Here is a 12,584-nt window from a genome sequence, read left to right on the forward strand (position 1 = left end):
ATGTCACCGGAGATGTCAAGTGGAGGACAGAGCCTTGCTTACAGTGTTCAGAACACGTCCAAGTCCTCTTATTTCTGATGCTATGAGATACACCGTTGACACTGAAACACTAGCTGCATGGTTTGAATAACTGGCATCTTGTGCCAACCGCCATGCCTTTCGCCTCAGTGTGTGTAACACAAGTCACATACAGCATTTGCAACCACATGCACAAGGCAGCTTAATTGATGTACCAGGGTCTGATGGCATACTGTAAGGTAGACTTGCTTCGCTTGACTGTACACAGGAATTTACATGCAGCATTTCAGTTTCTGACATCTTAGATCCATCTCATAGCATATTAACACGCAGATTCATCACCACAAATTGTTAGGAATTTTTGTTTAATGTCTATTCCGATTTACTGGCAGTTTTCCCACATGATGCTTTTTTTTTAGCACAGAGATGTGTGTTTCAGAGTTTACAGGTAGACGGCATAACAGTGTAGAAAATGACTTGAAATTCTGCATGCATCAAGTGTTTTAGCGTCAATCCAATCCCTTGTAACAGTGGAATACACAGTATAAGATAATGTGAGAGTAGTTTTATTGAGTAAGTGAGTGTTTTTAAGGCTAGATTTTCATCACCATCTGTTATGAGCAACACAGCGTTTTTATACAGTAGAAGAAAAAAAAACTTCTATACGTCAGTGGGCAGAGACTGCAGCATGTCAAACTTCAAGTATGTGAAACAGACATTTGTATCATCACTGCAAACCTCTCTGTCCTTTTCCCTCACATATACAGTTAATACTAAATATGTTTTTCCTGTCATCTGGTGGTTTCTTATATGGCTTCAACTCAGTGGCATTTCTTTCTAGTAATGTTAAATCAATACGTATTTCTTTGGCTATAATGCCCCACAGTGTTATTTTTTTGTATGGTATTCTACTGAAGAGGCAATTTGGCTTCTTGAGACTTTTAACAGCAGAATAAGGGACAATTAAGGCAAATAGAGCTTATATAAAGTAATTTCACTGTAATCCAACTCTTTACAAACTCGCAGAATAATACTGACATTCCACTTTTGATTTAATCAGTGCACCCCTCAAACTCAGTTATTTGTTTTTATACAGTAGCTGATGCGGAAGAGAAAAAGAAAAGAATTCAGACACTGCAATGTGAAATCGACTGTGTTCCCTAAAGAAGCAGTCAGGCACTGTATGTACAGGTGTACCTCTGTCTGATGCTTACTGTGATTAATGACTTTTTGACTCTAAACAATAACAAAGTAACTCCGTTGTAAATGATTGCCATAAGTAATAGGAATGATAAATACATAGCACCATCTTTTGTTGAAAAAAAAAAAGAAATAGAAAAATACTGAAAAGAAAACAATGTAATTTGAAAATTCACAAAATAGAAAAGGACCAAATCTATTTTTCCTTGCTATGCTACATCCATGGATGTTACCACTTTTTTTCTAAAGCAAGCCCATCAAAAAAAATCGTCTTCCAACCCTTCTATTTCTATACATGCACTTTGGTTAATATACTTAAAGAAACTTTTTTTTTTACTAATTCTTTGGCTAAACAAAAAAGGCAAAAAAACACAACAAAATAGCATCTAATTATTTCATCATTACAAACACTGAGGCACTTAATCAGCTGAAACAAAAGCTCATCCGCGTATCCATTGACATAGCAACACGACAACTATGTACATATATGTAAAAAGTGTTATAAATAGGTTTTAAACCATAGATACTATATACATCTTTTAACTGAGACAGTATTGGTTGTTTTTGTGTTGGTTTGCTTGTTGGTTTTTGGTATTCCCCCCCACCCCCACCCCACCCTCACTGTAATATGGGTATGTTGGCATGGTGGCTCCAGTGGGCCGTGTTGCTCAGGCATCAAAACCTATACTTCAGAGGGGGACTGATGACGCTTGCAGTTGGGCAGGGAGTTACTGGAAACACTGGGATGGAGTGATAGCTCATTCTCGCTTCCTCAAGATGACATAGATGAGTCCGCTGATCAGCGCCAAAGGGAAAGCCACCCACGCCAGGATGTAGGAGTAGCCGAAGCCGTCTGTCCCCGGCACCCACTGCGGACTCATCACCGTATAGATGATGGCTCCGCTCATCACGAACAAACCTGCATGGGAGAAAAAGTGAGCACTGAGTAATGCTGACCATCATCTTGTTCAATTATCAGATCGAGTTTCTCTGCAGTATTGTGCTCTCTGTCTTGTGTCCTGAGCTGAACCTTGTCTGGGAGAGGCGGCAAGAGGGTTAGTGTTTCCCAGAAGGCATCGCTCCACACTACATCAGTGTTTCATGCTTATTGATCTCCGAGCCAGCCCTCGCAAGCCCTTCCTGCTCTGCCCACCTCCCTGGTCTTACATGGCATGATGTGTTTGTCAGACCCCCGGACTGCCAGCCTTCCTGACATTTCAACTTGCGCAGCTGGCAGCGTGCCCAGTGTCATTTCTGTTTGGCTGAGTGGGCACCTGGGTACCAGGCAATGCACTGGCACAGTAATGAAAGCAAACCTGGGATGTTGGAAAGGGCTGCCAAGAGAGGACACAATGGGCTGGCAGTGGAGCCACTCTCTGGCCAAAGGGCATGAAGTACAATGGACAAGTGGAGCATTAAACCATTAGTAACTGGCTCAAGCTCTCTTAATTTAATTCTCTGCTACAGCAGATGCAGTGGGATCATCTGCTTTTGGTTTATCTGTGTAGGAGGATTGGTGTATGTTCATACAAGTGTTACTGTACTAATCAGAGTAGCGCTGAACAGATTTGTCATTTAGTTAATTGTCAAGTGGTTGTTTGTCCATTAATGCTTACAATGATATTTACAACTTCTCAAATGGGTTTTGCTGCCTTTCTCAGATTTACATCATTGGGAATTGAATGCATTTTGGTTTTGGACTGTTGGTCGAACGAAACAAGTAATTTGAAGTTGTCACCACTTGATGTAATGGTCTGTATGATCAGTTGATTGATAAATAGAGAAAATGTACCCCTGAATCCAATATAAATCCCGTTGTACAGTTTGTGTTGATGTTATCCCAACACCTACTTGTATAATGTCAATCTGATCTTGATGGATTTGTGATGTAAGTGTCAAAGGGGAATTGAACTTACTGGCAAGGATCTGGAAGGTTCCAGTAAGGAAGAAGCGTCCGCCCTTCTGCAAAGTGAAGAGCTGGCAGAAGAAGAGGAAAAGAGACAGGCAGCTGAAGATGATGGACAGGATCATGACAGCCTGTACCGCTTGAATCCACTCTGCATGGGGGAGGAGGGAGAAGAAGGAGAGTGTTGTCAATATCTGACCCACAGTCATCATTATCCAAAGGCATAATTTATATATAACATTGATTTAATTAGTGTGTGAAAAAAACAAATATAAAAACAAATGCCAAAGCATGCTGGTCTTGAAGCATCCTCTCACAGAGAATGTAACGTTAACTTCCGGGAATGTGTAATGGATCCATATTCATCCATAACAATAAAACCTAGGCATCCTGTTCCTGAAAGCTCTATGCACCCCTCACTGCAGGACCTATGACTAAATGTACCACATCGATCGTTAATGCTAGTCCTCCAAGGCCAGGCTTCTAGAAGTCCATTAACCCATTAGACACCTGTATTGACAGGGAAGACCATCTGTCTGTGCTATCTATTGAAGAGTTTGTGTATGTGTTTCCTAGGATTTCCAAGTGGGGTCCATTTCTTGTTTGGGGGTTTTCCATTGCTGCTTCCCTGGCCTCTGGAGTGTCCTAAGTTCTCATTTCCTTTCTCGATTCATCTATCTCTTCATTTTAGCTGTTTCTGTTGTGTTTTTGTGCTATAAAATACTGCCATGCCGCAAGGTGTTTGACTTATTAGGACCGCCTCAATCTGCTTGTGCATTAGCGGCCGCTGCATAAAGCCGCCTACATGATGATCTACGGTAAAACCACGAGGTAGGGCGCAGAGCATAGAGGCAAAGCGCAGTGCAGGAATGTTTGGGAACTTATTGTGAATTGAAAGGTCAGCGGCAACTAAGTCAAGGGTGAAATACTTTGAACTTTAAGTTCAGTGGACGGTGCTAATTCAGAGCAGTACGCGCTCTCCCCATAGGAAAACAATGGAACGGCCAGTGCAGAGCAGTTTTACTGCGGATCATGTGTAGGTGGCTTGAGTCCTATCAGAGCATCAGCAAATATTTCTAGACAAGCCTATAAAAAGAGGGATTTTATAATGTCTCCATTTGTATGCATCCCACTGCTTAACCCTGACATTTAAATCTATGATGTGATTCCTTCAACATTCTCAAGCATCTGTGGTTTATTGATTCTCTTGCGTAATGTAAATCAAAGGCTTGTTGTGGTTTGGGGGGGGGGGGGGGGGGGGGGGGGGTCTAACAACATGGAAAAATAGGCATGATGCATAATTTATTACCACTTGTAATGATGTAATCACAAAGGATGATTAAGTAATTAGACAGCTTTCTTGGTTTGGTGGTATGACTTAGACTAACCACATTTTAACACTGTAGGTTTAAATAGGAAACGCTACATCACTGTGTAACTGTGTATTCATTACTTTCCTGTCTGTGGACATTTATAAAGAATCATGCAGTTTTCCTAGAGAAACCCTGACTTATCTCTGTTATAGATTTAAAGGGAAACCGTATCTTGGATAATTGCACAGGGTTACCAGGATGGAGTCAGGTTACCTACAATAACAGTGCTACAGTATGCTCATTGGCTCGGGGGATGAGATATGGAGGGGAAACACGACACGCTTCAAATCTCCATCCACAAAATGCAGCCAGCACAATAATAGCACACCAGAATTAGATTCCATTATAATGATCATTTTCTCAGATGTTACATAATGTGATAATACTGTGAGAAATGGGTGAAATGTTCCATCCCTGCTCTATGAATAGTGGTCACCTATAAATATTGACAATACATCACTGCTTTCTGAGAAACACACATCTTGCCCTCCTTCCTTCCTTCACTGGCCAGTAGTAGGAAACAGTGACATGGGGCATTTCCTAGCGTGAGGCGCGGTTCAGGGCCTTAAAATATCACTGATAAGCAAGTATGACTCATATAAAAAAAAAATGTACTCGAATTCCTTGGTTTATTATCGAGGTATAGCAATGCAGGAACGTTCAGAAGCATTCCAATGTAATACCAAACAGGAAACTAAATTTTGAGGTTTTCTGCCTTTCTTTCTGAGGTCCTACACCCCACTGTGCTGCAGAGTAGTATAACAAACCAGAATAACAAACTGCTGTAGTATTTATTTCACCATGTTTATGTATTGTAGGCCTGTGTGGGAGCAGAATACATTCTTCCGCCACAGCTAATTTTAGAGCGAGTAAATTCTATTAAGTAATTTTCCTGGCTGTAAGGAAGTGAGATTTAACTCAAGCTCAGCATGCGATAACTGTGACATGAGCATTTCTCACCAGGGTGTCAGCAAAACCAAATGGAGCCAATATTTTTTATAAACAAGGCAACAACAAGGAAAAACTCAGAAGTTTCTCAGATACGTAAAAAAACAACAACTATGATGACCACGATTATGATTCACTTCAGAAGGAACTTGATTGCTCAGCAAAGCTTCAGAAAGCTCTACTGAACGCAGGATTGGCCCCCACGTGAGAAAGGTCCGTTATCTTCCATCTCCAAAAGCCACAGCACGGAGCGGGACCCACGCCTTCTTAAATAAACACTGTGCGTCAGTGCGCTAATGAAAGCAAGTCAAACAAACTGACTGCTCCATGAAGCTGTACCTGGCACAGTACGCGGGCACTGCTGCCCTGACACACACACCGGCTGAGCATGGCTCATTCTAGACAAATGACATCACCCAGATGCAGCCAGCAGCTCCTGCGCCACTGTGACAGCACATTTAGTAGCAAAACATACAGCCAAAAGTGATCTCACATGAAGTTGCTAGTTATTCCTTTTAGGTCAATGGAAATATTATTAGGTAGGAGTCATCAAAACTAGTGGAATCTATAAGCCCGTCGTTATCTTATGTAATTCAAACATGAGGTGGCTGGCTGACTGTAAATAAATAAATCTAGTGCTGCAGCTGCTGCCTTAAATTGTCCCAATGATCCCTGCAAACTTACACTGGACACTAGGATCTGACACTGGGCGTGACCCACCGTCAGCATGCTATGTTCTGCATGAGGTAGTCCAAGGTCTCCCTGCTTTCAAACACACTATCACAGGCATGCAAGCAAGCATGCAAACACACACACACACACACACACATACACACACTCTCTCACAGATCTAAAACTTTAAATACTCCATGCAGCCCCACCCTGATCCTCCACAACTCCCAAAACTCCTGTCACTATGGACTCCCAACACGGGACCTGAATATGGACATCACACCACGACTATTTATACAGTGGCAGCCTATCAGCTAGCACTTTAACACAGCACTGCTACATTCCCTGCCCTAGATGGCACCAGAGTCCCAGAGGAGCCGTGACACACCCACAACATCAACATGGTAAATGTTGGATTTCAGCAAGTCATTTTGCTTAAAGTAAAACCTGAAGAGTGACTCATCAGATCTGGAGGTGTAAAGTAAAAGTAAACGTGTAGGCATGAGTCTGACCTCCACTTGTTGCTGGGTTACAGTGGTATCCTCCAGTGGCAGTAGTACAGTTTATCCAGAGGTCTGAGGTGCCAGTTTCACCTGTTGTCCATACCTGGTGTCAATGACATACAACTTGGTCAGTAATGTGTGAAAAGCCGCACAAAATCATCAGAAAACAAGTTTCATTGGCAAATTCGAATTCCTAAACCAAAACTATGAAGTGTATCTCTAATAATGGAGGATTTATTATATTTCTTACTGTAGATATAAGATGCCAGTTAGCTTTTACAGTAATACTTCATCTGAACAAATAAAAAAACAAACATGAGGACACTTTAACTCACGCTGACAATTGTTGACACAAACAGGAGAACAAGACCAGCAACGTGCAGGAGGATGATTCCCAGTAGCAGGAGCAGCATCTTTTCAGGTGTTCTGGGCAGTAATGAGAAGAAGAGAGTCTCTGTCAGAGTGTGTGTGTGTGTGTGTGTGTGTGTGTGTGTGTGTGTGTGTGTGTGTGTGTGTGTGTGTGTGTGTGTGTGTGTGTGTGTGTGTGTGTGTGTGTGTGTGTGTGTGTGTGTGTGTGTGTGTGTGTGTGTGTGTGTGTGTGTGTGTGTGTGTGTGTGTGTGTGTTAGATTGGGACATGGGTGTGTCGCTGCAGCACATTCAACACGGACAGTCAGTCAGGGAAACGTTAACGGATGGCAGGATTCCCATTTATTCCTAGCATGTAAAATCACATCTAAGAGAAAATCATTATTAATCGACACATTTACATTTACATTTGAGCAGCAAGTTTGACTACGGGATTAAAATCTAAAGTTGGGGACTACATTCCTTGTTTTTATTAGCTTCTAACAGACTCAAATGTGCTTGAAAAGCAAATTGCGCCGAACTGCTCTTTTAAGATGGCTTTAAATAGTAGACTTGTGTCATCTTCAACATGGAAACAATTTGAGTAATAAGCGTTGATCTCTACAGTTTATTTTAAAAGCAATATAATATCAACTTAAAAGGTTTGCAAAGTACAATTCCGTTTAATGTAAGGCGAATAAAATAATTTCTTAGCGAGCAAATAAGCTATTTTTGTGCGATGACGAGTGGTGGGTATCCCGGCGCGTTTCCTTCTTTAATCCGCAAGGACCTACTCTGAGCGCAGCTGAGTATAAGGAAGTTTAGAAGAGACCAAAGTCCACTTACTTAGAGCGGTAAGCTTGTATTTCCACAAAAAAAGAGAGGTTCAGGCTCGCAAGAAGCAAAAGCAAGTTTTTCCAAAAGAGTCCAACAGCGGTAGTCCCCCGGTTCTAAAAGTCGCTCTCAGACTAGATTGGTGCCAGCGCTAACGTTCTGTTATAAAGTGTCTCATTATGGAAGAACAACGCCCTGCGTGCGTCGCTGCGTCATGGAGTGACCCTCTGATCCACAGCCAGGGTTCCCAATATAGATGCCCCATGCGTAATAGCGCGTGGGTTGCCTTAGTTACTAACTTGCTGGATGTGTGATGACCTGAATGATCATTTTTTGGCTGTCATGGTAACTAAAATCAGCTTTCGAGTTTTTTTTTTTCCATCATCTTCTCTCTGACAGTTTCCAGCTTTTATTGCTGTCATTGTTGCTCAGTTATAGAATATGCATATTTGCAGAGATATTTTAGCAGAATTATACACAACATATTTTTCAAACAATTTTCTTTATTATGTAGAGCAGATGTTTGAGTGGAATATTTGAAAAAAATTGACCGTGTGTACACATTTACAACTTAATTATGGAATCAGCCTTTAAGATAACTTGCTGTAGCAGAACACCTTTGTCAAGGCTTCCATGTGTTTGATTGCATTTATGTCTATAAAAATTGCAAAAATAAAGGGATTTTGGAGATATTTCCCTGTAAACTCAGCTTTTCGTTGCCTTGGCAATTAAACATTGTTGTACTGGGGTGTAGTTGGGCTCTTTTCCGTCTGGTAGTCATGTAGTCAGCCTTGTGAGTCACAGAATGTGTGAAAGTGTGGATGTGTATGCCCAGCGCACCGTCGCTGAGAGATAGCATCTGGGGCTCTCCTCTGTTTGACATGACTCATTTCCAGTGGGAGTGGGATGGCATTCCACCCTGAAGGACTGCAGACCCTGTTGTTAATGTGTAAATGTACATAAAAGTATGTGCAGAGGTTAGTTTTATAGTAAGTATGGATTTAGCAATGAATGGAATTCCAGGAAATATATTCAGGGAGCGTAGGCAGCGGTCAAAAGTGTAATATTTAAAAGTATGAATTTGAACTTTCTTATCTCTTCCTCCTTCTAGATCTTCTTCTGCACAGAGTAAATAGATCCAAGATTAACCAAAGTCTGATGTCAGTAATGGACTGATTCTTGAGTCGTGCATGTTACAGGAACAATTTCTAAATACATTATGATTTCAATGGGTTTCTGATAACACTAGACATATGAAGTTCATCGCATAATCCCTCACTTCTGCAAAATGTCAACAACTGATTTCACACCCTGCACGGTAAATGTTGAGCTTCTTCAATGGGCAAATCAAATGAGACGCAGGCCTATGTTTTCTTCCCATCAGGCAGCTGGTGGAGGAGCTTAGAGCTGTCTGAACTTTGATAGCCCCTGTCAACATCCACTCTCCATTCTTCACCACTTGGCTCACACTTTCTATGCCTCTGCATGTGTTTCTCACACTCGCATGAAAACAGAGGCCTTTCTGCTCGGCTCATGTCCACACAAACACAAAAGGGACAGTTACAAGACCGGATCGCAGCCATGAAGTGCTGCTCTGAGTAAGAGATTTGCTACTGCTCAGCGATCAAAGCATGTGACATTCTTGATCAGAAGCTGCATAGAAGTATCTCTTTGTCTGATATGATTGTTCTGTTTGAAGTTGTTATTTGTATTTGTGTAACTCTGGTTATGTTGTTTACTGAATCATCAGTTCTTAACTCTGATCATATGAATGGTGATCTGGTCAACAGTGACCTGAAGATGAGGATTCTTGTTAAAAGTGTGGCGTAGCTGTGCAAGCGCTCCCCATCCCTTATATGTCAATGTTTGTAAAAGACTGACAATCAGTGGGCTGAGGGGACATGGGAGTGTTAACTTTACTGCGTTTGTAAAGCCGGGGTTGGAGCCAAAGTCTCTGGGGAGAGCCACATAACAAACATTCAGGTGGATATACTGAATAATGTTACATCTGGAACGGTGTCTAACATTTCACCTCCGTCATTAAAATGCTACGACTTATCTTCGCGTTAGCGCGGCAGACAGTGAGAGTGCATACCAAAACCATAGATAGGACCTTGGCCAGAGGGCATGAATCTGGAGAGTAGACGTGATTGACTTTCAGTAACTCCATCCACATACCAGTACAGAGACGAGTGTTTAAGCAGATGTGGTAAACATACGTGTTTTTGTTTTTTACCAAATTAATCCTACAATATCTGTAAAACAAAGCAGCATTAGAGATAATGTAGTAAAAAGACCAAATAATTAGCCCTTGTCCTTGACTTGATTAAATTTCATTTGTGCTGATTTAAAAAAAAAAATGTGACAGGCTGCCTTCTTTCACTTGATTGCGTTATGTGCAATTTCCCTTGTATTGGCTCAAATCACAATCCATTAGCTGTGATGAATATAAAGCTCATACTCACAGCTGATATTCAGCTCGACTTTGATTCAGTGGATCCAGCTGATTGTCCTTGCAGGTTAGAGGGAAGGCCTATCTGCGTCACTGTTTAACCGGGCCTCTCTGCCTTGTGTGTGTCAGTTTCTGACGGCTGTCGGTCAAAGGTGGGTCAGTCCTTGTGTCCTTTCATTAGCATGTGAAGTGCTGCTGTCTGTCGGGCCACTGAGTTGCAGTAGTTTATTAGCCCCCCTCCCTCTGCAGCCGTGTCGGAGTCGGACTGCCCCTCTCTTGATACACATCTTCTGGCACCGATCTATTTGTTTACTCAAACTCCCACATACAGTACCTGCATGCACATATGTGACAGTTCTAAAGCACAAGACAGAAATCACATGATACCCGTAACTACAATTATAATACAAAGGACACAAAGAACACAAAGGAGGGCAAGCAAATAGAGGATACAGGCAGGCTGAACGAGAGATCAGAGGTAAACACAGATACAGTTTGTTTGTGTGTCCATAAGTTTTGAGCTACTCTCAACCTTTGTCTTGTCATCACACTTTAATCAGACAAGACACAGAGTGATGACAAAAAAGGAGTAAACTGAGCCCTCTCCCTTTAAATACACTAAATACACAACAGATTGGCTTTGATGTGAGTACAGACTGTGCCTGTGGGTCGAGTTAAAAAGATAATTATTAAATGTAGCCAGTGCAAAAGTGAAGGGTTTCTAAAGCCATACCAAAGTTTTCATGTCATTGCTATAAAATATATGTTAATATTTCAGTTACTTAATTCTAATTCTAAGCTGAAAATCTCACTATTTGTGGAAATGTTCAAGATTGTGTAATTTAATTGAAGCTCATCAGGAAGCTTGGGCATTAAAATGCGTGTCATTCTGACTTTACTGCAATCACACAGTCATGCTTCACACATTATCCTGTGACATTCAATTTGTAAATGGTGAAAGATGTGGCTGGAGTAGAAGCATGACAGGAAGGTCACCAGCCATGAAAATACAAGAAAATGGAAATGTTTGACCAGTTCCTTTTTTTGTCGTGGTGTGATTCTTCCCTTGATTCCAGACAAAGAAATAAAAAAAATATATTAAATATGTATAATATTAAATATTAAATGTGGCTTTAAGTCGGACCATAACTCCGTCATCATCACCCCACTATGATTCAGCAGGAAAGACTGCAGCACTGTAGCTTGACTTCTGTGTTGCTCTATTATCCACCCACTCCTCTTTCTATGGAGAATGTGAAGAATTGGACTCACAGATCAATGTTATGGATTGTTCCAGAATTCTACTCAATTACACAAATGACCCACAAGACCACTCCACATTGTACTGTACTGTATGTACCAGTCTTTGTGGCTGACCTCCGAACTTTGGTTAGCAGTTAGGCTTCTCTGGCTTATCTCGACTCCATGATTGGAGACACAGTTATGTGCTGAATGCTGGAGGAAATAATATTGATTAAATAAAAGTTCAGGGAGGCAAAGATTTCTTGTGAGCAGGTTATCAGCAGACTCAACCACTGAATGCGAGGTTGGCAGTTGGGATGGAAAACCACATAGAATATAAAATGTCTTATCAGTCTGTGTCCAGCTTCCTCTTTCTAGAACAGTTACTAGGGCGATTCCTTAACAGAATACCGCTTAGTTTCTTTTTCTTGTTTCATCCTATACAGTACAGTAATAGACAAACTTCACAGCCCAATGATGGAGCGGCCAAACAGCCTCTAGAGAAAACTCAGAGCTTTGGCAAAGATCCAAAAGCAGCAGGAAGAGCTGGTTCCCATGTTGAATTAATGTTTAGTGTTCAGTTCAAACTGAGTTCTCCAGCAGTTTGAGATGAAGTAATGAATGTTTTATCTAATTGAGAAAGAGGGATTTAAACTAGATAGTCCAGTAAAAAAAACATATATGGCAATTTGGATGCCACCCGTGAATTATGATCCAGACACATGTTTTCCAGAATAATTTGTTAGGAACAAGGTCCTGTGTTCTGGACTTGTGCATATGTCTTGCATGACCATGGTCAAACCAGCTCATTTCATTAAAATGATCAGACATTGTTTGAGACGTTACTACGTCTACTCTGGTCACCGAGACTTTGCTCTGCCAACTTTTAGCAGCAGCTGGTTTGTTCTGTGATAGAAACACTGCTGCTCTGCTGCATCACAGACTGCTAAACACACCTGAGGAGACTTTTATTAGGTTTTTGTAGAGTTGGTGTGGTTCGAGTACAGATCATGTTCTCACCACAAACGAACAGGTCCACAGTTCGATTGAAAGCGTACCACCTCTTCAGGCTGGTCTCAGAACGCTTGTT

General features: G+C 41.4%; 1 protein-coding gene across 2 annotated transcripts in view; it reads right to left on the bottom strand.

Moving 5' to 3' along the window:
* Positions 1–10,449, bottom strand: part of pmp22b (peripheral myelin protein 22b) — a 10,730-nt gene extending 281 nt beyond the window's left edge. Inside the window, exons 1-5 of one of the 2 annotated variants that reach the window (XM_032502238.1) lie at positions 10,266–10,449; positions 6,956–7,046; positions 6,630–6,723; positions 3,135–3,275; positions 1–2,137 (exon numbers count right to left, since the gene is read on the bottom strand). The exon at positions 1–2,137 is cut by the window's left edge and continues 281 nt beyond it. In XM_032502238.1, the coding sequence (XP_032358129.1) occupies positions 1,977–2,137; positions 3,135–3,275; positions 6,630–6,723; positions 6,956–7,033 (474 nt within the window). In that variant the 5' untranslated portion in view covers positions 7,034–7,046; positions 10,266–10,449 and the 3' untranslated portion in view covers positions 1–1,976. Of the gene's footprint in view, positions 2,138–3,134; positions 3,276–6,629; positions 6,724–6,955; positions 7,047–7,812; positions 8,033–10,265 lie in introns of those variants that run through there. The other variant, XM_032502237.1, reaches the window with a different exon arrangement.
* Between the last annotated feature and the right edge of the window lie 2,135 nt (positions 10,450–12,584).

This window comes from Etheostoma spectabile, chromosome 21, assembly GCF_008692095.1.
Source record: "Etheostoma spectabile isolate EspeVRDwgs_2016 chromosome 21, UIUC_Espe_1.0, whole genome shotgun sequence".
Taxonomy (NCBI): Eukaryota; Metazoa; Chordata; class Actinopteri; order Perciformes; family Percidae; genus Etheostoma; species Etheostoma spectabile.